General features: G+C 38.0%; 2 protein-coding genes across 2 annotated transcripts; one reads left to right on the plus strand and one right to left on the minus strand.

Annotated features, from left to right (window-relative positions):
* The first annotated feature begins 361 nt into the window (after nt 1–361).
* nwd1 (NACHT and WD repeat domain containing 1) lies at nt 362–18210 on the plus strand. Its single transcript, XM_051675306.1, has 20 exons — nt 362–479; nt 2404–2489; nt 2674–2790; nt 2921–3275; nt 4396–5668; nt 6714–6917; nt 7712–7871; nt 8365–8482; nt 8587–8751; nt 9982–10179; nt 10298–10420; nt 10531–10733; nt 11165–11419; nt 11511–11601; nt 12643–12791; nt 12886–13166; nt 13804–13805; nt 13843–14396; nt 17244–17349; nt 17545–18210. The coding sequence occupies exons 1-20, from the start codon at nt 362–364 to the stop codon at nt 17847–17849; spliced, it is 4863 nt and encodes a 1620-aa protein (XP_051531266.1). The 3' UTR covers nt 17850–18210.
* On the minus strand, nt 17974–27087 carry zgc:113223 (uncharacterized protein LOC541424 homolog). The gene is made up of 8 exons (XM_051675392.1): nt 26828–27087; nt 26061–26118; nt 25235–25359; nt 24682–24756; nt 24460–24555; nt 22751–22873; nt 22070–22228; nt 17974–18891 (listed from the first exon to the last, which is right to left on the minus strand). Exons 1-8 carry the CDS (start codon nt 26897–26899, stop codon nt 18781–18783), a joined length of 819 nt encoding a protein of 272 aa, XP_051531352.1. The 5' UTR covers nt 26900–27087; the 3' UTR covers nt 17974–18780.
* Between the last annotated feature and the right edge of the window lie 40 nt (nt 27088–27127).

A 27127-nucleotide genomic window follows, 5' to 3' on the forward strand; every position in this document is an offset into this window, starting at 1 on the left:
GATCTCTGAGGGAGGTAGCGGGTCGTAAACACGGGTCTCTCTCGGGTTACTGATCTCAGTGGATAAAATGACGGCTGCAGAAGAGAACAAACAAATGAGTTAAGGCACACCGCATAAGAAAGTTGCTTGTCTTTCCTTATAGTGGAAACTGGATTTTTGTCTGTGGGGGGCGGTCACAGAATATTTGATGTCCAGATTTATTCTTTCACTTTTCACAAACTAAGCAGCGATGCTCAATAGTTTGATTTGAGAGCTTAGTCCTGTGCTATAGGGCTGCTTCGGATCACTGGTGGCCGGGTGGGTTAAGAGGACAGGAGCACAGGGAATCTTACTCTGGAAGCGTTGAGGTGTGTTGATCAGGATGGCTGTGGTTGAGATGAGGGACGCTCTTGGACTGGAGGCTTTACGAGGACAGTGTGCTGATGCCCTGCAGCCTGTTTCCGGAATGGTGCGAGTATATATCAGCTCTACACACTCGGGTAAGACTTGTACTGTTTGTTTATTCCCTTTTAGTTTATTTTATTTATTTTTCTGAAACATCTTTTGCTGTAAGTACAAGGTTTCCAAGGTCTTGGGAACCGAAAAATATCAGGGAATTTTAAAACCGACTTCCAGAAGAGTCAAGAAGTAAAAAAATAAGATACTAAAAAGTCATGAACATGAAAAACCTTGAGAATTTACTGGTGATTATTATGTGGGAACTCTGTTTATAACTAATGCAATGAGATGTAATTATGAATAAATCTTGCGTCTTATTGGAAAACAATTCCAATAAAAAATTTTTTTTTTTTTTTTTTTTATACATAAAATCCTTATGGTAATTATTTACATCAATGCTTGTACTATTTTAAGGGTCAAGACATATATTTCTGAGGAAGGCTCTTTTAAAACAGATACAGACCTAAAATCTTATTGTTATTGCATATCAATAACATAATTTATTAATTGGCTTTCTGGAATCCTTGATTCTCATTGGTCAATCGTGGCATTCTGCTGTCAAATAGTTTTGTATAATGACCGCCAAACTGTATTTTTAATTGACCGTTGTCCCAGGTAATCAGTTTCTCTGCTGTGATATTTTCTTAGCTCTTGTAATTGTTTTTGTATGTTTTCTTTCTTCTCACATAATTAAAGGAATATTCTGTGTTCAATAAAGTTAAGCTTAATCGACAGCATTTGTGGCATAATGTTGATTATCACAACAATTTATTTCGACTTGTCCCTCCTTTTCTTAGAAAAAAGCAAACATAGTGGTTACAGTGATGCACTTACAATGGAAGTGAATGGGGCCAATTTTTTGGAGGGTTTAAAGGCAAAAATTTGTAGCTTATAATATTATAAAAGCACTTACATTAATTCTGTTAAAACTCATGAATTATTTTAGATGTAAAGATGTTTAAATTGTAATTTTTACAGTCATTTTAGGGTTTTAGGGTTTGTTGACATTACATCGTCATGGCAACGAAGTTGTAAAATTGGCCATAACTTTACACAGAAAAGGTTAGTAAGGGATTTTCACACTAAAATTATGTTTACATGGGCATAGATTTAATCAAAACAAGCCATTACAACCCCTCCAATATTTATACCATTATCAATGGAAACATATAATTGCTTCATGCTGCAACCCCCCCCCCCAATGGTCAAGCCAAATCTACATCCTTGATTGGGCTATACTTTTGGAAAAGTTAGTATTTTTTAAACGTTAAAAAATTGGCCCCCATTCACTTCCATTGTAAGTGCCTTTTTTTTTTTTTTTTTTTTTTTAAAGAAAAGCAGGGGCAAGTCAAAATAAATTTTTGTAATAATCAACATTATGCCACAAATGCTGTCGATTTGTGCTGAGTGACTCCAGCTAGATCTCCTAAGCAACCAAATTGGCCTGGTTGCTAGGGAGGGTAGAGTCACATGGGGTAACCTCCTCATGGTCGTGATTAGTGGTTCTCGCTCTCACTGGGGCGCGTGGTAAGTTGTGCATGCATCGCGGAGAGTAGCATGAGCCTCCACATGCGGTGTCTCTGAGGTGTCATGCACAGCGAGCCACGTGATAAGATGCGTGGACTGACGGTCTCAGAAGCGGAGGCACGAGGACCTACTAAGTAGTGGGAATTTTTTTTAAATGCTGTCGATTGAGCTTAACTTATTCTGAACCCAGAATATTCCTTTAAATAATTTCAACTCAAATCAATATTTAATATCCATTTGGTTATTTATTGTGGAAGTAGCCATTAATAAGTGGGAATCATTATTGCACGATAAACCCCTACATGGCACATAGTGAAACAAGACTGGCTGATTATACATTCACATACTGTATTCAATTCATACATACCTGTAGTGAATTTCTCTTGTGTGCAGAGGGCTTTTAAAACTGACATGATGAACTTTAAATTCATTTGACAGACATGAAAAGCGAGAGAAATGCATTCTGGGAGAGGGCTTATTCTCAGTTACAGGCCCACTGTCAAAGTCTGGCTCTTGTCTTTGAGGTTTGTGCTGAAAATTTATTTTTAGTCAGTGTGTGGGAGAAGAGTATTGATCCACAATCATTTTATTACATCTTTTGAACATACCACCTGTTCATAGATTATTATATTTCTTTATATTACATTTCTATTTATTTGTTCATTTTGATTTTGAAAAGCTGCAGATTTTATATGGTTTTTCTCACAGGTAGTGGATTTCAGATGGGGAGTGCATGAAATCATCTCAGCTGATCACATGATAACTGAGCTCTGCGTTAACGAAATCGAGTCCTGTCAGAGCATATCAGATGGACCGACCTTTATTGTAAGTGTCACCAGCAATCTAATTTAATATAGTCTATTGCCATTTCACACCTGTTGGTCAGCAGGCTTGCTTTGTTTCCCCCAACATTATTGTAATGCTGTATCTCTAACTAACTCTTTGTTCTTCTCAGGCTCTGCTTGGTAATCAGTATGGCCATCGGCCAATCCCTCGCCTCATACCAGAAACCGAGTTTGAGTTGCTGCTGTCAAAGCTTTCCAAAGATCAAGAGAGTTTAAAGCTCCTTAACCAATGGTTCTCCAAAGACAGCAACTCGGTCCCACCCACATATATCCTCCAGCCAATCACAACTCACTATACTCATTACAATGACAGGGGTTCTGATAATGGACAGTTGCGTGATGATGATGTCATATCCTGGAATGTGACAGAGTCACGGATTCTGCAGGCTCTCCGCACAGCTGCCCTACAGGCTGAGAGAGATGGGGACATGAGTGTAGAGCATAAGCACAAGTTTTTCAAGTCTGGTCAGAGATTATGAATTAAAATAGTGGTTCTCAACTGGTTTTGCTTCAGAACACAGATTTTACTTCAGACATATTGTTACCAGAATTGTTTATGGTACAAAGATGAAATGATCAAACATTGCAATGTATTAATATTACCATGAAATGCACAGGACCAACAATATAAAAAATTATTAACATGACAATGGAAAACCGACAGTTTTGCACAAAACACATTCTGAAAAATTCTGAAAGAAATATTACAAGTTCAATACAAATTAATACAGTCGACAGCATTTGTGAGGCATTTAGAGTACAATCAAAGTGAATGGCACCAATCCGTAAACATTAAAATACTGGCAGTTTCAAAAGTATAGCCATGAGACGTCAAAAATATGTGTGTTAACATGATTTTATCATGTATTAAGCATTAAAATTGCTTGCTAACCTTTTCTGTGTATCCGATTTTACAACTTCGTTGCCATGGCGACATAAAGCTGTAAACCGTAAAACCCTAAAATGACTGCAAAAATGACAATTTAAACAACTTTACAGCTCAAATAATTCACAAGTTTTAACAAAATAATTAAAGTGCTTTTATCAAATCAAAAGCTTCACATTTTTGCCTTTTAAACCTTCTAAACATTGGCCCCATTCACTTCCATAGTGTCACGAGTTTTGCTTTTTTTTTTTTTAAGAAAAGGAGTAAGAGTTTGAGCTTATCTTGTAATGAACCTGGAATATTCCATGAGCTCGTATCTATTGTAGTCTAAGTTATATTTCTACCGAGCCACACAAATTTTTGTTGTACATGCTACAATGACAATAAAGGAATCTAATTTAACCTTGAGTAGTTTTGGCATCAACAATATACTGTATGGGAAGCATTTTCTCCTCCCTTCTACAAGTTGATAAGCCTATTCATTTAGCTATTCTAACTATGCACAATGATATGGTTCATTGCATTTTATTATTTGCTTTTAGCAATGTTTTTTTTTTTTTTAAAAGATCTGCAACAAATGTTTGGGCCATTTTACACCAGTTGAGAACCACTGAATTAAAATGAAATTTTAAACAGTTCTGTCCTTATTTTCCTTTGATCTTATATGATTAGTATATATATTTTTAATTTGTTTCATAGTCATGGAGTACGAGATGGAGCATGGCTTTCTCAAGACTCAGAGGAATGCATCAGCTGTGGTGTTTTTCCGTGAAATGCCTCGACTTAGTAAAAAAGACTGCAAGAAAAACTTTGCAAAGTTTCTATTAGACATCACAGCAGATGGCTTGCTGGACACAGAAGCCCGAGAGCTCCTGGCCAACCTGAAGCAACGTATTAGCAAAACAGGTCATCTCCAACCTCTCTGCATGGAGCTGAGTAAAGGAGCCATGGACCCGAGCCGTAAAGAACACAAGGAATACCTTGCAAATATGTGTGAGAAGGTCATATCTCAAATGAAGGAACTGATCAGTAGACATGCTCTTCCAGCCACTGGATGTTTCAGTTCAGTAGATCCAGGATGGACCTGGCTGAAACAGGAGATCTTCCATCATGCTGTGTTGAGCAAGGAGAAGTGTTCTGTGTTCAGAGGGAGGGATAGTATTCTGGGAAAGATCAGCATCACCATGTGGGAGTCCACTCACACATGCCATGCACCATTGTTGGTTCATGGACCTTCAGGGGTTGGTAAAACAGCTCTACTTTGTAAACTGGCACAGGAAATGCGAGCTGTCCTGGACCAGCGTGCGGTTGTGGTGCTGAGGTTGCTGGGAACATCTCCACTCAGCTCAAATGTTGACTCAGTTCTCAGAGGTGTTTGTCTTCAGGTGTGTGGAGCTTTAGGGTTGCAACTCCCATGCCCGCATATTGCCAACACGCATGAAGAGCTGATCAGGTTCTTTCATTCCATGCTCAATGATGTGTCAGAACAAGGAGACACTCTTCTACTTATTCTAGACTCAATGGAGAAGCTGTTAGAGGCAAACAAGCCCCATATTCTACACTGGATACCTAAAGAGATCCCACCAAATGTACATATTGTGCTCTCTACTTCAGATGACTGCATTGAGATACATAAGTCTTTGGTTTCAGAAGAAAAAAATATTTTTGAAGTGGAACTTCTCACAGCTGATCAGGGGAATGGTGTCATTGATGCCTACATGAATGCAGCTGGACGCAAGCTGACCTCAGAACAGTTAGACAGCATCTTACTTAGCTTTCAGCAGAGTGGAAACCCTTTGCATCTGAAACTCATGCTGAACACTGCAAAACAGTGGCCCTCACACACCTCCATGTCTAATGTTCACCTGGGCATCTCTGTGCAGGAAGTGTTGGCACAGTTTGTGCAGTCCCTTGAGGAGAATCATGGGAAGAAGCTTGTTAGTCATGCTCTAAGTTTCATCTTGTTATCAAGGTTAGTCTTATTTGGTCATCTTGGCTCTTGCAAGACAGAACAATTTGACTTTTGAATGATTGATATTATGAGGGTGCTTTGCCAATTTACTGTAGTAGTGGCATCTTTACACTGCAGAGTTAAAGTGCTCAGTGATATCTCACCCACCTCCAAATTCTGTGAAAAGATGCAATACTTCATAAATGACATACTGAACACATTGCACTGAAAAGTTGATTGTTCGACCACAGCCACTGACAACAAGACACATACTGACTGTCATGACGATGTTAAAGTTTAATGCTCTGATGCGGCATTTTGTTTACATAAAGCAACATCAGAGCCGCCTTAAATTCAACATTAAAAGCTGTTTGCAACCCATTTTACTTTGATAATCTAATGTAAAACTGAGTAAAGCAGGATATTCAACAAGGAAAAATGTAACTTGGGACTTACCCAATGGGAATTAATTGGACTGTAAAAAGTGGGTGCTATCAGAATGGAGCCAATAAGACCAATATTGTGTAGGATATACTGTAGGGTCCATTTTGAGTATCTGCTGTCTTGTAAGCCAGGCCTGATGCGTTATCTCAGCTTCCTTAAACTTTACTATGGTCATGACAATTGTCTGACAATGCATTTTGTTTTCTGTGGCTGTGCATGATAATCAACAATCAATGTCAACAATCAATCACATTAACAGCTGTAAACTACTCAGTTTATCTCAGTAACCCCACTTTGTCGGACATTTTCACTCACGAAATAAACTGATTATGGCTCACTGCTAATAATGCATTTCTTCAATGGCATCGGCAAACAAAAACTTGCTTTTGCATGGTGCTGCATCCAAATCACTAAGTGTCAGTATAAGTCCAAGATGACTGCCAGCACTATGTGAACAAAACATAACTGAGTGCACCTTTAAGTGCCACTTTAAAAAGTATGTGTAAATGCAGCTTTTCGTGGTCTATATGCTAGTTGCCATTCAAATAAGTCTTTTTTTTAATTGCCGTATTATCACACTTACTTAAGTCTTTCTGTATCTGAATCTTTTGCATATTAACAGACATGGACTATCAGAGGCAGAGTTACAAGATGTCTTGTCTTTAGATAATGATGTTCTTGCTGAGATCTATAAGTTCTGGCTTCCTCCAAATCACACACTACTGCGCTTCCCACGCATTCATTGGTCACGTCTCCGGCATGACCTGAGAGATCACCTAACAGAGAGATGGGAGGGCGGCATTATTCTCCTGGGCTTCTCCCACAGGTAAAGGTTTGCTTAGACCAATAGTTCTCAAACTTTTTGCCCCTTTGTAGAAAGGTGCCTGGAATTGTTCCTGAGAGGCTGCAGAGGCCCTAACCCTCTCTATCCCTAATGAGCAGTCCGCCAGGAACAACTTCCGACACCTTTCAGGTTTGTGCAATTTTTCAGGCCAAGTTCTACCTTTAAACAAATAGCAACATCAAAGTACCACCTAGTCCCTATAATGTTCCCTCTATATTTTCAGTATTGAGCAAACTGATTCTTTGTGTCTTTTAGAATAATTGTGTGAGTGAAATAATGTCACATTTTGATTACAATCAATGTTCCTGTAATTCATGCTGCTGCAAGACCCTCATCAGCCTTTTGACTCACCCTTTTGAACCCTTCTATCAGAGCGGCATGTACAAAACATAACATAATGAACAGTAACATTTAGAAGTTTTGCAATCCAATTCAAACACATTAATATTACATATATTTTAGAATTTGATCTGTAAATCTCTTCCATCTCTCCAGAAACACACGAAATCGAACATCTCACTTTGTCTGCTCACAGACAAACCTTTTGACTCTACCATACGCTTTATTTTTTAGTAGGCTATTGTACATTTCCATGTACGTGTTACAGTTGGAGAAGCACTAGATTAAACATTTTTCTTTGTCAGCTAAATATAACATTTTCTTGCACACATTGAAAGTCCAGCATGGACTTCACATTTGACCTCAGGATCCACATTCAATATCTTTGACCTGCAGTCCCTTCATAAAAGCTCTGTCTCTGTCATTACTTTTCTCAGGCAGTTTACAGAGCTGGTGAGGGAGAGATACCTGTCGAGTGATATGAAAACTGACATGCACACCATCCTTGCAGAGTATTTCTCAGGCCAGTGGAGTAAGAGTCAGCTCAGACCGATCCTACTGCCCTCACTGACCACACTGCTAAATGCTGACAGAAAGGTATTGTTATAGTTCACAAAATGTGTTTTGTCTTAAATAAATATGCTGTGCACTGTAAACCCTGATGTGCTATATTTGTATTGTGTTTGCAATTCTTTCACAATTAGTTCTCAACACTTATTCCAGACAAGCAGTTTACACTAGATGGTTTGAAAATACAAATGCACTTATTTTTGTGTGTCAAACAAACTCACCTAGGTAAGTTTTAGAAGAGTTCTGTTTCCCACACTTCTTACTGACTCATTTAATCATTTTAAAATTATTTAGTAAAAACAACTCTATTTAAATTACAAATCTGAGTTACATTTATTTGCAGCTAGTCAACGTTTTAAGTGGTTCAGTCTACTCATTGTAAAGACCACGTTAGGTGAACTTGAGAAATTACTTAATTTGAGGCAATTAATTTCTTAAAAGTTCTTTTGGTATATTCAAGATGTCAGGGTTTACATATGTACATGTTATGCAACAAATTTACAATATGTTTGGTTTCAAGGTGTCACCACAGCCTTTGTGGTTCACTGGAGAAGCTGCCAATATGCGTAAGCTCCATGAATTGCCCTATCACCTCGCTCATGCTGGCAAATGGGAGGAGCTAAACCAATCAGTGCTTGGTAAGATTTTGATAGCAATGTTCAGTGTTCAGTTTTTATTTATTTATTTATTTGTCTTTGTTTATAATAAAACCAAACACACAAATGTCCCTTTCGTCTTACAGGCAGTCTGGATTGGCTGTGTTGTAAAACTCTGTGCTGTGGGGTGAGCTGTGTAATACAGGATTTGTCCATCTGCACCAGCCTCACAGACTGTCCTGAGATACAGATGCTGAAAGAGACTTTTCTGCTGCTTAAGCCCGCATTGGATTTTAGAGATGGCCATGCTGGTAGGTATTGGCAATTTGCATTAATTGCATGGGTTCTAATGTATGTATTGTACCAATCAGATTTATTAAGTAGAAAAAATGGAAATAAGAATCACGTCTCTTAAACTGTATGAGGAGAGCAGGGGAATATACATTTTTTTTTACAAAAAAACATTAAAGTCCACCATAGATCTCAAGTATGACTGAGTTGTTGTGTCCATGTTAGCCTATGTACATGTTTACTTAACTGTGCATTTTACTGAGCTAGAAAACGTACCACAGAAAACCACATTCCTGGGTTTTGTGTTTCAGCATGATGTGTCTTAAAATTCAATCGAAATTCCATTGCTTGCTTCAACACAATCAACTGTCCAATTGCATTTTCTGGTTGGCAAATGGCTTAATAAAGGATAATTGGATAAAGAAAAGAAGTTAGTGAATGCATTTGAAAATGATTTACTCCATATTTAAGTCATTATTATTATATAAAGGTTATTATAGAGCACAACAGTGCCGGTCCACTTTTTCTGCCGTATTGATTTTTTTCCATGGGGATTTCATAAAAGAGAATCGTGAACCAAACCAACCAGCTCCGAGGTGAATCACAACATTACAAACTTTGATTTGAAGCAAAAATGTATTTGAAAATAGGACAAAAGGCAAAAACACAAGACTGTGTACTTAATTAAGTTGTTCATTACAAGTATACAATTTTAAAAAAAACAATTGATTACAGTATTTTCAGAAATATGTAAATAGTTTATGTGTTCAAACTTCTCAATTGCGTCCTTTGCAGTGCGTCATTGAAGTGGCCAGTTGCTGCAGAACTCATTTGGCACACTTTGTTTGCCGCAATTTTCTGATTGATGGATCTTTCAGAAATTTTACTTTAAATTTTTTTTTTTTTTTTTTTTTTAAACAATTATGCGGACTGATGGCTTCAGTAGAAGCATAGAGTATACTATTGATTAACGACATTTAACAAAAGGTTCATAAGTTATCATTTAAATTCAATTTCCCTTTGGAGAAAAATTAATGGGATTTCTACTTCCAGTCTGTTGAACTAATTTAGTATGAAAATTTACAGATGACTTTGAGAGACATTTTTATTTATTAATATGAAAGGACATGAAACTGTTTTGGCAGTTCAAAAAAATCTAACACAACGTTTGAAATCTAAATCATGATGTTGCTCATCTTTCTCTTGTTTTTGTGACTTTACTCATTCTTGTTATCTCACTCTTCTATAAGATCCCTCACTTTTAGTCACAGAGATCTTCACCAGGCTACATGGTCTCGCTGATCTCTACCCTTCCATGATTGGTCGGCTGTGTTCTCAGTGCGTAGACTGGTTTGGTTCCTGCACTGACCCAGTGCTTGTGCCCAAATGCAGCTTCTTTCAGGCCCCTGGGGGCCCACTGAAGAGCACCCTTACTGGATTCACTAAAGGTGAGGCCATATATAAAAGCTCAGTCTTGGATTTGTTCAAGATTTTAAGATAAAGCCCTCTGCAGCTGTTGCTGCCAATCTGGCTAAATGTCTTAATATCATTGTACTTTATTTGAAGGTGTGAGGACTGTTGTTCTGTGCTCAAAGAGAGAGCTGCTGGTTGCAGGTTCAGAGGACGGCCTGATAATAGCTTGGAGCCTAAAACATCTACAGACCCTACACACACTTTCAGGACACATGGGTAGGTTTATAGCAATGTAAAAGACAAGGGTAGGTGATTAAGTTTCCCAGCACTTTTTCTGGCACTGCTTGGCTTGACTTGGTGATTAATCTCTCTCTTTCTCTGTGTAGTGGGGGTGCTGTCCCTGAAGCTGATGGACAAAACCACAAACTGTTTGTCAACTGGACTCGATGGCACACTGAGAAAATGGTGTCTGATAAGTGGACAACAGCTTTTCTGCATCCCTGATGCAGTGTCTGTCCAAACACACACCCCTGCACATGTCCATATGAATGAGGAAAGGAAGATTATCATAAGCAACCCAAGGGGCCTAGTATGAGAGATAACTTTAATATTTTTTCCATATTTTTTAGATTACATTTATTTATTTATTCATTCATTCATTCATTCATTCATTCATTTTTCTTCTTAAAGGAATAGTTCACTCAAAAATGTAAATTCTCCTATTATTTACTCACAGTCATGCTCTTCCAAACTTGTATGATGTTTATTTTCCTTGGAACACGAAAAGATAATTTCTTAGAGCTTTACAGATGTGGTCACTATGAACTGTCCTTGTATGGAAAAGAGCTTCATGAAAATCCTTCAGAATTTTTCCTTTTGTGTTCCACAGAAAAAACTAACAACAGAATTTTGGTTTGGAATGACATGAGGGTGAGTAAATAATGACAGAATCTTCATTTTTGGGTGAACTATTCGTCCAGAGATGGATGCTGTTGTTAGCATATAGTTTCTCTCTTTTAGGTAAAAGCTTGGCACTTGGACACTGCAGAGCCCCTGTACGAGGTGACAGCGTCGGTGTGTTCTGTTCTTGGTGTTATGGGGGATGCAATAGCATGCATGTGCAGCGAGGGGATGCTCTGTTTTTATGACGTATCCACTGGCACACAAAATACCCAGACCCCCCTACCCTGCGCGGCTGAGGACCACAGTATCTGCTCTCTGACACTCACTAAACACTCCAAGATCCTCATTGCCGAGGAAGGCCATCTGCATGTGGTATGCATGTATTGTTTGTTGAGACTGAGCAAAATAATATTTTAATTGCAATATTTCAGATTTATTGAAAGGTTTTTGGGTGTGCATGCAGGTATGGAGCAGTGGCATTCAGTCTACGGTTGATCTTCCCTCTCCAGCTTTGTTCCTCAGTTCATCTGACGATGAAAAACTACTGTTTGCAGGTGTCTTTACATTAAGTCATTATCTGGTTGATTAAAGGTGAAGTGTAATTTCTATGCCACTAGCGGAGATGGATTTGCAAAAATTATGATGGTTCTCACACAGGTTTCCCAAACACTTCTCCATTGGTCGGACAAACAGGTAGTCACGGCCTAAACGTACGCTATTGGTTGAGCCAGATATTGCCAGACAAAACAAACAATGTTTTGATAGCTCCACAGGGTCGCAGTGTTTACACTTTTTGGTGAAATCATCCTATGAAAGCCCTACTTGTAGTAGGATAGGACAAAGTATTTTAACAAAATTACAAAAATCACCTTTAATAACTGTAATATAGAAGGCACTTTCAATGAAAAGGGTACAAAATAGGGCTTGAAACTCTTAAAGGTGCACTCAGTAAATTTTGTGTTTTTGTCGTCTTAGACTTACACTGACATCTAGCTGTGTGGATGCAGCATCATTCAAATGCAATAGTTTTCTGAGTGTGTTTACATGCGCATTCTCACACCGATTATGCTTAATAAGCAGACATCGCGTGTGTTCATGTAAACGCATTAAAAAGTGTTCCCTTTTAACGGTGTAAGGACATAAATGGCTGGTGTGCTTACCTGCTTATCCAGTGTGCGCATAAGTGTGTCACTCGGCAGCCATCTTTGGAACACTCCCGGACAGCTATTTTTCTATGTAAACAAGCAGCATACAAGTGCAGCTCCTATATGTTCGAAGGGGGAAAGACTAAAATCTCCAAAACGGTTGGTCAAGATTACGAGAAAGGTAACAACACTGTGAATCAACACTGGTATCATAAATTGTGCTTCTTTACCTCAGATTACGCCAAAAAAACGCAGTTTTACCGGCTTGTTTAGTTAATATGCATGCACGTTCTCGAGTTGATTGACAGGTTATGTCTGTATCTAAAAGGTGATTGGCACTTTCCTTTCTATATACGTTGGGCGTTCCAATTTCTCCCATTCATTTTAAGTGACAGTGACCCGTCTCTGGTTTAATTCACTTCACTCATTTGTCTTATTTTTCTTTTGAAGGATGTGACAGAACATTGTGTGTGTTCCTCGTGTCGCTGACTTCAATGCACAAGGTTCTGGATCTTCGGCATGATGCCTCTGTCTTATGTGCTGTTTCAAAGAGTGAAGGAAGTGAAATCATCACAAGCGCCCAGGATCGAATTATACGGGTTTGTCTAATCGCTTTTTTCCAACCAGCAATTTTTACCTCACTGCCACTTTCTTGGATGATCTTTAGAAGTTGATCTTGATCTACTTTTAAAGGTATGGAGTGTAACCACAGGAGCCCTACTGGACTGGATCAGTGGAATGGATTCTGTTGTGTCCTCTTTGGCTGTACATCAGCATACTATTATCTCCGCCTCTGTGATTTCCAACTCGCTCAAGCTATGGCACCTGGACTACAACACCTGTCACAAAAGCAAGACCTGCATCCCAGCACACTGCTCCCTAGTGGTTCTGTCTAAAGAGGGTGATAGTGTATTCTATGTCAAAGAAGGAAATAAAACCGAAGTTTTCACATGGAGCTGTTCGGAAGGTGAAACGTAATAAGAGGATACTGCTTTTCATTGTTGTATATAAAAAACAGATTTTTTGAACATAACAATACACAAATTTGCTCTGTTCCAAAACCTAGTGAGCTGCCTATGGAGGCTGTATTTTAAAGTATTAGTGGCATGCTTCCACTTGAAGTCTGTTCCTTAAGGAAGGCAGATTAATTATGCTGCCTCCAAAGATACCTTGTGTTGGCCAAATTCTAAGGAACAGTAGCATGTATCCTTTTCAGGGAAGGCATTCCCAGAATACATTGCAATGAAATCCAATATGGCGAACAAGGCGAGAGAATGTTGGTTCTAAATATTTTTCATTTAAAAGTATTCTGTGTAATTACAAATTAATGATTTTACCCAATATTTGTGTGTACTATGTATTTATATGTATTTTAGAGGATTGTGCCATTAGCTTAGCAACATGCTAATGTGAAACTTTATTGGAATTAATTGTAAGTGGAGTCTTCTGTGTGGAGCGCTATTTGTGTGGTGTGCAGAGTTGCTGCCTATGTAGAACCTTTCTAAATCAGTGTCTTAGGAGATTCCATGATGGTTAGGATGCCTCAGAACATGTCTGCCTATGTAGGCAGCAAGGCAGCTCTCTAGGTTTTAGAACAGAGCCAATATCTAGCTGTGGTTATCGAACCTAAGCTGTTTATGTCTTTCATAGGTCTTCTGTCAGACAGTATGGACGCGTCTTCAGAAGTGTGCTGTTTGGAATTAGCCCAGCAGAAACGTTTACTCTTCTGTGGACTGCGGACTGGCACTATCCTCATCTACCCCCTGGATTTTGCCCCAGAAACCTTATGCCTGCCCCCTCCAGAAAGCCTGCCGACAGTACGCAGCATGGCTGTCAGCCCTCAGGAGGACAGAATGGCAGTGGTATACGAAGATGTGGTTTGTCTGTTTGAGATCACGTCAAGGGATAGTTTCCCCTGTGTGGACGGCCCGTTTGAGAGGTACTCACTGTGCTTGCTGCACTCTCCAATCTCTGCCATGGCTCTGCTATCAGACTGCAGGCTGCTCTACGGGACCTTTGGTGGCGAAGTAGTGATCTATGACTTTAAGACTGCCACAACAACCGAGATGGATCACCATGGTGCTGCCATCACCTGCATCACCATGAGCAACTGGGATTCACATGCTCTGATTGGCTCTCAGGACTGTGTGCAGAAGTTGTGGAATTTGAGGCCTGTCTTGCTTGATCACACCATGGAGTACAAGGTGAGGGGTAATAGAAGTTGCTATCATTATTGTGCTTTTTTATTTTTTTATTTTATAAACCAAGGTATTTCTTTTGCCTGTTGAGGGGTCCATATTGGCTCTATTCTGAAAACTAGTGAGCTGCTTTGCTATGGACATTGGCAGCTGCCTTCTTAGGGCAACTAAACACTGACGTTTTCCCTACATCAGAGAATGCTGCAAATCAGTTGATTTCAATGGGGATGGTGCATCCCAAAGGACATCGAAAAAAAAATCCTGTTTGCAAATGTGATGTTCCATAATTGCGACCAAAAGTTGAGAAATGTTTTAAATTTTATTGAAACACTCTGGTGTAGGCATTCATTGACCAATGAGAATTTCAGACAGGCAGGTCCATTTGTGCTTTTGGAAATTTAATTTACTGTAGTACTGCTTTCTCTAGTATGAAGGCAACATGATCACAAGGAAAGTCAAAATGTTGACATCAGCCCCATTCTGCAGACTGGGGCATTGTTGCATCATGTTGTTGCAAGTATTACCGATTGGTTGTGCACTGCGTCAGCATGCCCAAGAGTGTCAAAGACCCTGGTTTGCATCCTGAGTTGAAACCAGGAAGTAAACTTATTCATATTATAATGACGAGCATGATTTGGAGGTTAAAATTTCATTATAAGATTGCATTTTTACTCAACTGATGGTTAGGTTTAGGGTTGGGGTTTGGGGGTAGAGTTAATAAAATATGCATTCCTCTTCACTGTATTTCATCATGTTCAACAAAAAACAACTCGCATTACAACTCACTTTTCGTGCCCCTCTGTGGACATTTCACCCGCTTCTGGGAGCGGTATTTTGGAGGGGAATTTAAATATGTGATATGCGCTTGACAACAACAACACACAACAATAAGCAAGATCTACATTACTTTGTAAACAATTAGATAGCTTTCTGTTTACACAAACACTGTATGTTGAAAACATGATGGAAGCTAACTCTAACTTCCTACAGCTGACTAGTTACAGATTGGATAATGTTAGCTTACCTTTTCAAAAAATGGCATGTTGGACACAGTTTGTCGCATGGCATGCCAAACAAAAAGTTTGAGAAGAACAAGAACAGCCTGGGTACTTTGGTGCTCGGCACCTCATCTCCTCTCTCCAATTGTTTATCCAAATTTGTTTGGGATGTTTCTCCATTTTGCTTTGCATAATTCTGGGTCATCGACACCAAGTTTCATTGTAATTTTTCTTCCAGGAGTTCCAGGCCATCTCTTGAATCTTTTAAATCTCTATGGCATTCGTAATGGCATACAACCCATACTACTCTTACTACTTCTGCCATTTGTGTCTGTGGTAGAAATAGGATCAGTAGTATGGTATTATGCAATACCATACCATTGTAAAGATATGGGTATGTTTGCATCAGCTCATCAACTCAGCACTCCAATGTGTTCATGTTGATGTTGTTATCTATTGCCTGTTACCCGTGTCTGACCTCGATGGACTGGAGCAATGAAATGAACCGGAAAAGATGTTTGCGTCAAAGTAGGTGGAGTCCCCGGTCACACCCACATATCACATCATCATCTTGGACCAATGGTAGTGAGAAGGTGTTTAGCAGCCAGTACAAAATGTTCCTCAAGGTTCGCCCAAGTGAGCTGTTGCGAACCCAGAAGGAACTCATTCGTATGAAGTATATCGGTGCCTTTATTTTAGCTAAGGAACTGTTATCCTACTGTTGCTGAATTCACAGTGAGATCAGTTTGATGAAGGCACCCCAAGGCTACCAAGGCAGGGGCAGGAACATTTTTTTTAAATAATCTTTTTATTTTTTATTAGATTGAACTATTTTTATAAATACTTTTCAGTATTGAATGAATTATAATTAACATTTCTCTCACATTGAATAGCATCTTGTAATAATTTTTTTCACTGTGCTTGTGCATTATGGGATAGCCCTCTGTGAAGGATACATGCAATGAAGGATAAATGCCATGCTTATCTGTTTTACTCTGCTTTCAGTTTCCTAACGTCATCATTATCTTAGGCTACGTCTACATAAATCTGGATATATTTGAAAACGTTTTCGAAATGCTCTCCATCCACACTACCATTTTCAGGCTTTTTCCAGTTGTTGCTCGTCCACACTGAAATGTATGAAAACGCGTAAATCCCATTACTGTGCATGCAAAAATTTGCCGTTGCATGTACAGTCTTAAACGCAATTGTCCTCGTGTTCCGTCGCTAGACACCTGTTCTAAATAAACTTCCCATAGCCTTTGAAGGAATGCAATGTGAATGCTGTACAAAGTAACATTTATCTTTAACAATGCTATCAAGTGAATATCAGGCACAACAGTGCCACTATAACATGGGCCGCCATCTTCATTGTTTTGTTTGAATGGATCACATGACTCCATCGCATGACAACAAATACATCATCATTTTCAGATATATCCGTTTTCTCAGTCCACACTACAATGTGAAGACGGCATTTTCAAATGTATCCACTTTGGAGAGCATTTTCAAAAAGCTCAGATTTTGCTGACAAAAATGCCATCTCAGTGTGGACAGAAGGCCAAACCATGGAGACCTTAAGTATGTGGTAATGTGGTGGACAAAAATGCAGTTCCAGTGTGGATGAGATGTGTAAGCATTTGCAAAATCAATGCATTTTCTAACAAAAACGCATTAGTGTGGACGTGGCTTTAGAAACTGGCCAAAAGAAGATATCTTAGAGGCCTCATGTTATCCACTGTTTGGAACAGCCTTCATGTTGGAAGCATGCCTATGATGCCTTAAAATGCTCACTACGTTTTGCAACAGAGCTATTGTGTGACAATAAAATGTCATGTGTTATTTCATCCCACAGGGTTTTTATTTTGAAGGAGTTTTATGTGCTGTCTTCTCAAAAAATGATAAATATGTCTTCACTGGATCTCTGGACAAAACCATCAAAGTCTGGGATGTCTCTAATGGTGAGCACTGTTCACTGTTTGCATAAAACCTTAATAAAAAATATTTATAGTTAAAAAGTTAAATTAAATTATTAGTTAAAAAGTTCTTGGAACATTCACTTTTAGCATGCATGCCAATAATCCCTTGGTCAGATGTCCAAGTCAGTTGCATTAGGAAAAAAGGAATTTTCTAACTTTTCTATTATTGCATTACAGGGTGTTTGCTGTACATCCAATATGTGTACTCTCCAGTCATAAAAATGATGCCACACAAGGATGGATTTGTAGCTGTATCCCAACATGGCTCTTTCATCAAAGAAGGCTTCCGCTGTCCAGACAGCCTCAAGCCTGGATACAACCCCCTCCAGAACTTCAGAGCACATTACCGTGTCACCTCCAGAGAGAAAAGTCTGAATGCTCCACACACAGTAGTCAATGAGCTTCCAGAATACAATCCTGCTCAGTTCAGTTTCATCGGCATGATGAAAACCAAACCATCCAACACGTGTGTTCTCCTCTGAGTTGAAAAAATAGTCTTTATATTATAGTAATTCTGTCAATAAAATAAAATACAGTGTGTAAAGAAGGGCCACATGTTGTAAAATATATTTTATTAACATGATATTATACTGAGTTTAATCACAGCTTTCAACTTAGTAACTCACAGTAAGATAAAAGAGTATATTTGGGCCATTCCTGTTATGTAGAAGCAGTACCTTTTGAACTCTGTAATTTTAGAAAATAAATATACTTGTGTTGTAATTTAAGAAAGTATTTCTATAAAAAGTTAATACCAGATTTCAGAAATATTTTCTGGTCAAGCTACAGCACAAAGAACCTAATTAATTATTTAATTATAACTTCTTTTTTTTTTTTTTTTTTTTACAAAATGGTTAAAAAATTAACTGGAAGCCTAAAAAGATGAAAATAAAGAGCTAAAGTTAGCCATTACTCAGTGAAGGATTGAGAGTTTACATACATGAGGGTGTCAACAAATTTTTTAACCATTTTTTTTAAATGTTGATATTGTCATAGGGATTTCTGTCACTTTATCAAACTGAATGAGTATTTCAGAGTGTGACAAACCAACCCCACAAAACAAAACAATTCTTAAAATCCATTGCTAATTTGTGATTTTCTCATCCTCATGGAGAATGATGTGTTTATTGAAAATGATATTGAGGAGATAGGAAAAACCCTGTAAATTGATTACCAATTAAAACAATATCCCCAAGGAAAAGTTTTGATCATCTTTAAAAAATATATTTATATATTCTTTTTATCTAATATATTTATACATAATGGGGATGTGAAAATATACTACATAGCAGGAATGACCCATTCACATTTTAGCATCTAATTTGAAACATGTTATATACTGGTTATATCTAATGCAGCGCATAACTGAATCGCAATGCAAACACATGGTGAAAAATGGGTGTCTAAAAACTGTCAAGACTTTCTGTTGCAACAGATGTTTCGGCCCGTGTTAGCTTTCCCCTTCTTCCTTTGAACGTTTCTGACTTGACAGAGCTGTACTGCAGCCAGTGACATCATACATATCTAAAGAACAGAGGAATTAATCAGTTCGATGCATTGTACATAAAAGACACTGTATATCAGGGATAATGTTTCTGTGGTTGTGCTGTGGCAGCTCAGTTTGGGTTTTGTTGTGATGTCTAATTAAATATAATGTGGAATAAATGTAACAGAATGAGTTCTATATAAATAGATTTATTTTTAATGTAAAAGCAAATGAGATTCATTAATAATTTAGGGCCGTATTTTAAGATGCGAAACGTCATACACGCAAAGTCAGTGGGCATGGCAATGAAGTTTTCATATTTTCGTGCAAGCATGTGCTAAGTCTAGGCGAATATAGGTTATGCAAAGCGCTAATGGGCTGGGTCAAGTGCAATTTGATTCTAAGGTTCTTTTCTGCTTATTGGACCGTCTGTGTCTTATCATACTGTAAATTCCATTTCCTGTCAAACAACATCGATATACACTGATGAGCCAAAGCATTATGACCACTCACAAGTTATAACGGTGCGAATAACGGTGATCATCTCCTAACAAGGTCACATGTCAAGGTCTGGGTAGATTTGATGGTAAGTGAACAATCAGTTCTCATAGTCAATGTTGGATGCAGGAGAAATGGGCAAGAGTAAAGACCTGAGCGACTTTGACAAGGGGCACATTGTTATGGCCAAATGACTGGGTCAGAGCATCTATGAAACAGCAAGGCTTGTGGGATGCTCCCAATCAGCAGTGGTGAGTACCTACCAACAGTGGTCTGAGGAAGGACAAACCACAAACCGGCAACAGGGTGTTGGGCGCCCAAGGCTCATCGATGCGAGAGGGCAATTAAGACTATTCCGTCTGGTCCGAACCGACAGAAGGTCTACTGTGGCACAAATCACAGAAAATTTTAATCATGGTTACGGGAGGAATTTGTCACAATACACAGTGCATCGCACCCTGCTGCTTATGGGGCGTATGAGTTCCTATGATGACCCCTGTCCACCATCGAAATCGCCTACAATGGGCACGCGAGCTCCGGAGCTGGACCTTGGAGCAGTGGAAGAAGGTCGCCTGGTCCGATGAGTCCCATTTTCTTTTACATCATGTGGACGGTCGTGTATGTGTGTGCTGTTTACCTGAGGAAGAGATGGCACCAGGATGCACTGTGGGAAGACGACAAGCCAGTGGAGGGAGTGTGATGCTCTGGGCAATGTCCTGCTGGGAAACCCTGGGTCCGGCCATTCATGTGGATGTCAATTTGACACGTGCCACCTACCTAAACATCGTTGCAGACCAGGTAGACCCCTTCATGGCACCGGTATTCCCTCATGGCAGTGGCCTCTTTCACCATAATGCGCCCTGCCACACTGCATAAATTGTTCGGGAATGGTTTGAGGAAAATGATGAAAACTTCAAGGTGTTGCCCTGGCCTCCAAATTCCCCAGATTTCAGTCCGATTGAGCATCTATGGGATGTGCTGGACCAACAAGTCCAATCCATGGAGGCCCCACCTCGTAACTTACAGGACTTGAAGGATCTGCTGCTAATGGCTTGGTGCTAGATACCACAGAACACCTTCAGGGGTCTTGCAGAGTCCATGCCTCGGCGGGTCGGCATTGTTTTGCAGACACGCGGAGGACCAACAGCACATTAGGCAGGTGGTCATTATGTTTTGGCTCATCAGCGTAAATGAAGACAGCCCATTCATAAGAATTAAGTCATGCAAATATGTTTTATGCAATGCTTCCCCTGCTCTGTGACTGTATTGTCGCCTGCGCTGCTCTGGACCACGATGTATGTGTTGTATGTTCTCTATCAGCCTTTCTGGAACTGTTGGTTCTCGTCCTACTCGCCTGTGTCTCATTTGCTTGAAATACTGTATTTGCTTCTATCCTATAGTAATGTATATTTGTCATATTTTCTCTGTTTAATGTTTTATGTTTAATTTCTGTACGCTTCCTTGAGCTTTGGAAAGACACTATACAAAATAAACTTTATTGTTGTTATTATTATTATTATTATTATTATTATTATTATTAATAATCATATTGGTATACTGACACACACACCATGGCTAGTAATAAAAGTGATTGATAGGTCTTTGATAACATCTGCTGGTGGAATCCTCAAACTGCAAATGCAGGAACTGAGTTCAGATCTTGCGTGGATAATAGAGGCGGTTAGCAAACAGCTGAATGCAATGATCTATTTCTCAGGAAAACACTAGTGAAAATGCTTCTTAATATAATCAGAATTGTTTATTACAAAGTATAGTACTGTGCAAAAGTTTTAGGCACTTGTGAAAAATGTTGCATAGTGAGGATGTCTTCAAAAATAATGTCATAAATAGTTTTCATTTATCAGTTAACATCATACAAAGTCCAGTAAACATAAAAAAGCTAAATCAATATTCGGTGTGACCACCTTTGCCTTAAAACAGCCCCAATTCTCCTAGGTACACCTGGACACAGTTTTTCTTAGTTGTTGGCAGATAGGATGTTCCAAGCTTCTTGGAGAATTCACCACAGTTCTTCTATCTATTTAGGCTGTCTCAATTGCTTCTGTCTCTTTATGTAATCTCAGACTGACTTGATATTCAGTAGGGGGGTCTGTTTGGGCCATGACATCTGTTGCAGGGCTCCCTGTTCTTCTATTCTAATCTTTTCTATTTTCAAAAGTAATGTTTGGGAGTCTAAAATGTATTTTTCCTATTGACACACTAAAGCTGAAGATATAAATAACCATCTTAAGACAAATGTTTTTGTGAAATATCTTAAGTGCCTAAAAATTTTGCACAGTACTGTATGTTATAAATTATTATTTTCACGCAGCATAACAATGTGAGTGAAAAGTTTAATACAATTACAGCGTTAACATGAATTTTCAATACAGTGTCAGACCTTTGGATCCCACTTTACCCTTTGTAGTTTTGAAATTTCATACTAGTATCATTAAGTTAAAAAGAAAGAGATTTAATAAATCCCTATTAATCCTCCTTGTATGTGTTCTTGTCTACAGTGTCTTCAGTCAGTCCAAAGTCAGTACATACATTGCTATCGAAAACATGAAGGTAAACAAGACACAGCAAGACCTAATTTCACAATACCTTCAGACACAATATAATGTACCTTCAGATATATGTTGAAGCATAGAAATAATTACTCAGTCTACATGTACATAATTTTTTTAGAAAGAAATGAATTTAGGTGAACCTGACCTCAAGACAAAGTAGGACAAGGGTCATCCCTCCCACCAGCAGAAGGTTCTGTTTTCCCCACCAGACGATTTTATCCAGACAGCCGATGGTGTAGATGAAATGACTGGCCACATTTTTTGTCTTTTGTGTCTCATAGCCACACATGGAGTTAAACACAGTCTACAAATAAAACACAGCAATGGTCAAATATGGTGTAGTAGAAGGTGGACAGCTCTTCATAATAATTAATTGCAGACATTTCTAAAGATGAATGAAAATTAAATCATGAATACACTTAGGAAAATTATAAGCTTTGCTTCCTAAAGCAAGCATCATTATAAATTATTGCTTGAACTTTTAAAGTATTTTGCAAACCCCTAATCCTAGGTATTAAACTTAGTGGTGTAACTTGCCCTGCACAGTTTGAGTTATGGACATGAATAATACCTCAAATCATGCAGCTTGCTGAGAGGTGTGCTATTAATTTTGTGGAAACCAGAAAAACATAGAGACATGGGTGTGGGTTCTTTTGACTTGGGCCAGTATGCAACCACCCAGAAAACCCAAACAACTGCATAGCAACACAGATTCAGTTGCTGAATCTCACTAATTGATAGTATCATACTTGATATGCAGACTTGTTATAAACAGAACTATTAATTATATGAGTATGACAAGAGTAGCTCATTCCTAATATTTGACCTCATTCTTGTGCTGTATACAGCAGGAGAAGGGCACTCCACAGGCCTCCAGGCTGGGGGCAGAACAGTTGAAATACATATTTTTAGACCAGTCTTTATAGGAATCCACCCCACAACACTGAAACTGCAAGACACAGAGACAGATTGATTAATCTCTGGCACTTAAAGGAATAGTAAACCCAAATTTTTTTATGCTGTCATAATTTTCTCAGTCACACTCTTGTCGTTACAAACCAATAAGACTTCCTTTCACATGCAAAACACAAAAGGAGTCTTGACGTCTGTTGCGCATCCATGAGTGCCATGAGAAAAGCTCATTCACAGAAGTTCAATTTGTGTTTTTCAGCGCTAAAAAGAACGCAGATTCTCACATGAACTCGCGAGCCACTGTAAACGAGCTTCTCACATGTACTCATCTATGCACAATGGACATCAAGATCAGGGCCACCGCTGGCCAAATTGATGCCCTATGCAGAGCTCAGAGATTGTCAGACGGGGAAAAAATAATTGAAAGTGCGAGCGCGGGGCACGGTGAGAAAGTGCGAGGCAATTGACTGTGTGCCGCAACTGCTACCAGGTCCTTGAATAATGTATAACATGCAAGTAAGGGCAGCCGGTGGAGTTTCTGGTGCCCCCCTAGGGTAAGAAGGCGCCCCTTGGGGAGTTGGAGCCCTACGTAGACTGCGTAATATGTGTATAGGGAGCGGCAGTACTGATCAAGATTTTGTCATATGCTTGGGTCCTTTTTTTAAGCTTTAAAGTGATATTTCACCCAAAAATGAAAATTCTCTCATCATTTACTCACCCTCATGCCATCCCAGATATGTATGACTTTCTTTCATCTGCTGAACTCAAATAAAGGTTTTTAGAAGAATTTCTCAGCTCTTTTGGTCCATGCAATGCAAGTGAATGGGTGCCAACATTTTGACACTCCAGAATGCACATACAGGTATCAAAAAAGTAATCCATACGACTCCAGTGTTTTAATTCATATCTTCAGAAGTGATATGATAGGTGTGGGTGAGAAACAGATCAATATTTAAGTCCTTTTTTCCTAGAAATTCTTCTCCCTGCCCTGTAGGGGGTGATATGCATGAAGAATGTGAATCACCAAAAACACAAGAAGAAGAATGTGAAAGTGAAAGTTAAAGTGGAGACCGACTGAACAATTTATAGTAAAAAAAAAAGGACTTAAATGTTGATATGTTTCTCATCCGCACCTATCATATAGATTCAGAAGACACCGATTAAACCACTGGAGTTGTTTGGATTATTTTTTATGCTGATTTATGTGATTTTTGGAGCTTAAAAATTTTGGCACCCATTCACTTGCATTGTATGAAGCAAAACAGCTGAGAAATCTTCATTTGTGTTCAGCAGATGAAAGAAAGTCACACACATCTGAGATGGCATAAGGGTGAGTAAATGATGAGAGAATTTTCATTTTTGGGTGAACTATCCCTTTAAAGTGAGACACTACCAACTATCATTGTATTGAAAAGACAGACCGAGATATTCTTTAAAACATTTGTGTTCTGCATAAGAAAGAAAGTAATACGGGTTTGGAACAAACTTTGTTAATTGTCAAATCAGGCACAGTTACAGTTATGACAATCTTAATATGGCCAAATATTATATCCGTCTGACCGAAATAATGGTCTGTTTCACAGATATGAAATTATATTAAAATGGCAGATAAGGTTCCTTTACCTTTTTCTGTACAAAATCAATAACATTTTCCAAGTCCTGATCGTCCCGATAGCGCACAATTGCATTCAACATCAGCAGCTCTGTCCTCTCTTGAACCTATCAACAAATATTGAGAGTAATAATTAAAAAAAATGTATGCCCAAAATATTAAATCTCCAAAATGGGATAACCCTCTGTTTAGGTGCAGACATAAAGTTTGTTTGTGAGTGTCTGTGTATGCACCTTTTCAGAGAAAAGAAGGCCCAGCACAGCAGCAGTTACTTGCAGCAGCAGAATGGCCAACAATATTCCTACAAACTGAACAGATACTTCAGTATTTCTTTGTAAACTGATGAAAAACAAAATGCTGGAATTTCACTAAAACTCAACTCTGCAGTACACAACAGGTTTATATATATATATATATATATATATATATATATATATATATATATATATATATATATATATACTATAACTTAAGGTGTCACAGCCTGCTGTTAATAATAAAATAATAATAATAAAATAATAATAATAATATATAAAAAAATATTTCTTTGTTTGCTTAACAACCACCAAGAATACCCTACAAACAGCACAGATTGTAATGGTACAGAAATAATCAAACTAGCCTACAGAAATTATAATTAATGAATGTGGCAGTTTTTATTATTTTTTTTTTATGTGTGTGTTTACTTGCTTACCCAATGGTTATTAAGAAAGAAATATTATTAGAATTCTAGAGGACAGAATTCACAAAGACAGTTTTGAATTAGGTGTGACAACTCCATCTGACCGTGTTCAACAGCACAGAGATGTTGCGCAGTGCTCCAAAACACCCGAAGAATGTGATGGTGAACATGAGAGAACCCACGATGATCAACAACAGCGCTGGATCTGTGATCAGCGTGTCCACTACATCTGTGAAACATTAGTAAATAAAATATAACACAAAAGAATGTAACAAAATGTAAATAAATCTGAATCAAAGCTTCTTGACATTTCTATTTAAATGAAGGGGGGTGGGTTGGCATGTGAAAATCTTAGCTGAATATCTCGTGGAACTAATGTAAGATAATCCAACTAGGGATAGTCAGTGAAATCTTAAAGAAATAGTTCACACAAAAATTACAATTCTGCTATCATTTACTCACTTTTTTCTTCTGCTGAAAACAAAAGAATCATCAGTAGAATGACTGCCTCAGTTACCATTTACTTTCATTTTATTATGCAATAAAAGTGAATGGTGGCTGAAGCAGCTATTCTGCCGATCAACTGACTTTTTTTTTTTTATTTCCACAGAAGATAAAGGATGAGGATGAGTCACTGTCAATTATTCATTAATAATAAGTCAATTACTTATTAAATATTCCCTACATTTTCCTAATTTATGGCTAAAAAATAAGACAAATGTAAGAGGGGATCTAACCCTCCACTATGCCAATTAATCTTGGTTTCCCTGACATTATAGCTATAATGATCTGGCAGTTATTATAGAATGTAACAATAATGCTTGTAAATATTAATAATAATTAATATTAAGGTTGTTTTCAAAAATGTTAATAGCTTTAATTGAATATGAAAAGAATAATACGTAGGCTATATTTAATGTTGTTTAATACCTGATTCTTTGGCAACTTTCGCGTAGATCCCAACAGCAATCAGGACAGCACTAAATACCTAAACAAAACCACAGTCATTTGTCTAAAATATTTGGAATGACTTTATGCCATAAATAACTAAGTAAAAAAAAAAAAAAAAAAAGTAAAACATTTTTTTTTTTAAAAATCCAGGATTAGGAAAAAACAACCCAATAATATAAGCAGGGCTGTATCAAGGAATTCTGGGCCCCCTGACTGCATATTGGTCTGGGCCCCTTTCATATTAAAAAGTTTATACAGTTTAAAATTTGTTGTGGGCCTCCCTTGACCTGTGGGCCCCTAGAATCATTTTCACCTTTCACCCCATTAACTATCCTGAATATAAGCACATTAAATCAAAAATTATTTTAAAATCTGTTTTTAATAGTACACTCAAAAAAAATAAAAAATAAAAAATAAATAAATAAATACAAAAAATAAATAAATAAAATTACAATCAACATTCCATCAAATTGAATAGTGTAATAAAAAATAAAATAAAAAAATAAAAAAAGCTTAAAATATTTAGTTTTTTAATATATTTTTATTTTATTAAAGATTACCATTAAAAAATGTTGTTATGAATTTAAAATCTAAAAAAATTATATTTTGAGTGTACATGTAGGCCTATTTAATGGATAGGAAAATTTCATTAATTACTAAAACACTACAGGCATACTGTCAACATGTTAACGAACAAATCTGTGCTCCATTCCAGTCAATATATTAAACACGAGACATGCTCTTACCCAGAAGATGTAGCAACAGACAAATAACGTGTACTTTACGGCTCTGTATGATCTCTTTCCACTGGTTTTCATTTTATCTCCGTGTCATGAAAAAACGAATGCAGTCTTTATTCTTCCAAGGCATGGAAGCAGTTTCCCATGTACTCCCCCTGGTTTTACCTCAAAGACGTGTTACTGCTTGCCTGCTCAAGGTACACACATACCTGTCTGACTTTGCATTCAAACCACAGTTCCACTGCGCTGCTGTTCCCAGATTTATGTGCCCAAGTGAGCAGTGCCCTGTGGTGATTAACTGTTCAA

Source organism: Myxocyprinus asiaticus, chromosome 37 (genome assembly GCF_019703515.2).
Source record: "Myxocyprinus asiaticus isolate MX2 ecotype Aquarium Trade chromosome 37, UBuf_Myxa_2, whole genome shotgun sequence".
Lineage (NCBI taxonomy): Eukaryota > Metazoa > Chordata > Actinopteri > Cypriniformes > Catostomidae > Myxocyprinus > Myxocyprinus asiaticus.

Coding starts and splice junctions, on each gene's coding strand:
- nwd1 (XM_051675306.1), top strand. CDS start 362: ATGGCTGTGGTTGAGATGAGGGACGCTCTTGGACTGGAGGCTTTACGA. Junction 8,752..9,981: donor TTTTAGAGATGGCCATGCTG/GTAGGTATTGGC, acceptor CTCTTCTATAAG/ATCCCTCACTTTTAGTCACA. Junction 10,180..10,297: donor CCTTACTGGATTCACTAAAG/GTGAGGCCATAT, acceptor CTTTATTTGAAG/GTGTGAGGACTGTTGTTCTG.
- zgc:113223 (XM_051675392.1), bottom strand. CDS start 26,899: ATGAAAACCAGTGGAAAGAGATCATACAGAGCCGTAAAGTACACGTTA. Junction 24,556..24,681: donor GCCTTCTTTTCTCTGAAAAG/GTGCATACACAG, acceptor ATTTGTTGATAG/GTTCAAGAGAGGACAGAGCT. Junction 22,874..24,459: donor TTGATTTTGTACAGAAAAAG/GTAAAGGAACCT, acceptor TGTGTCTTGCAG/TTTCAGTGTTGTGGGGTGGA.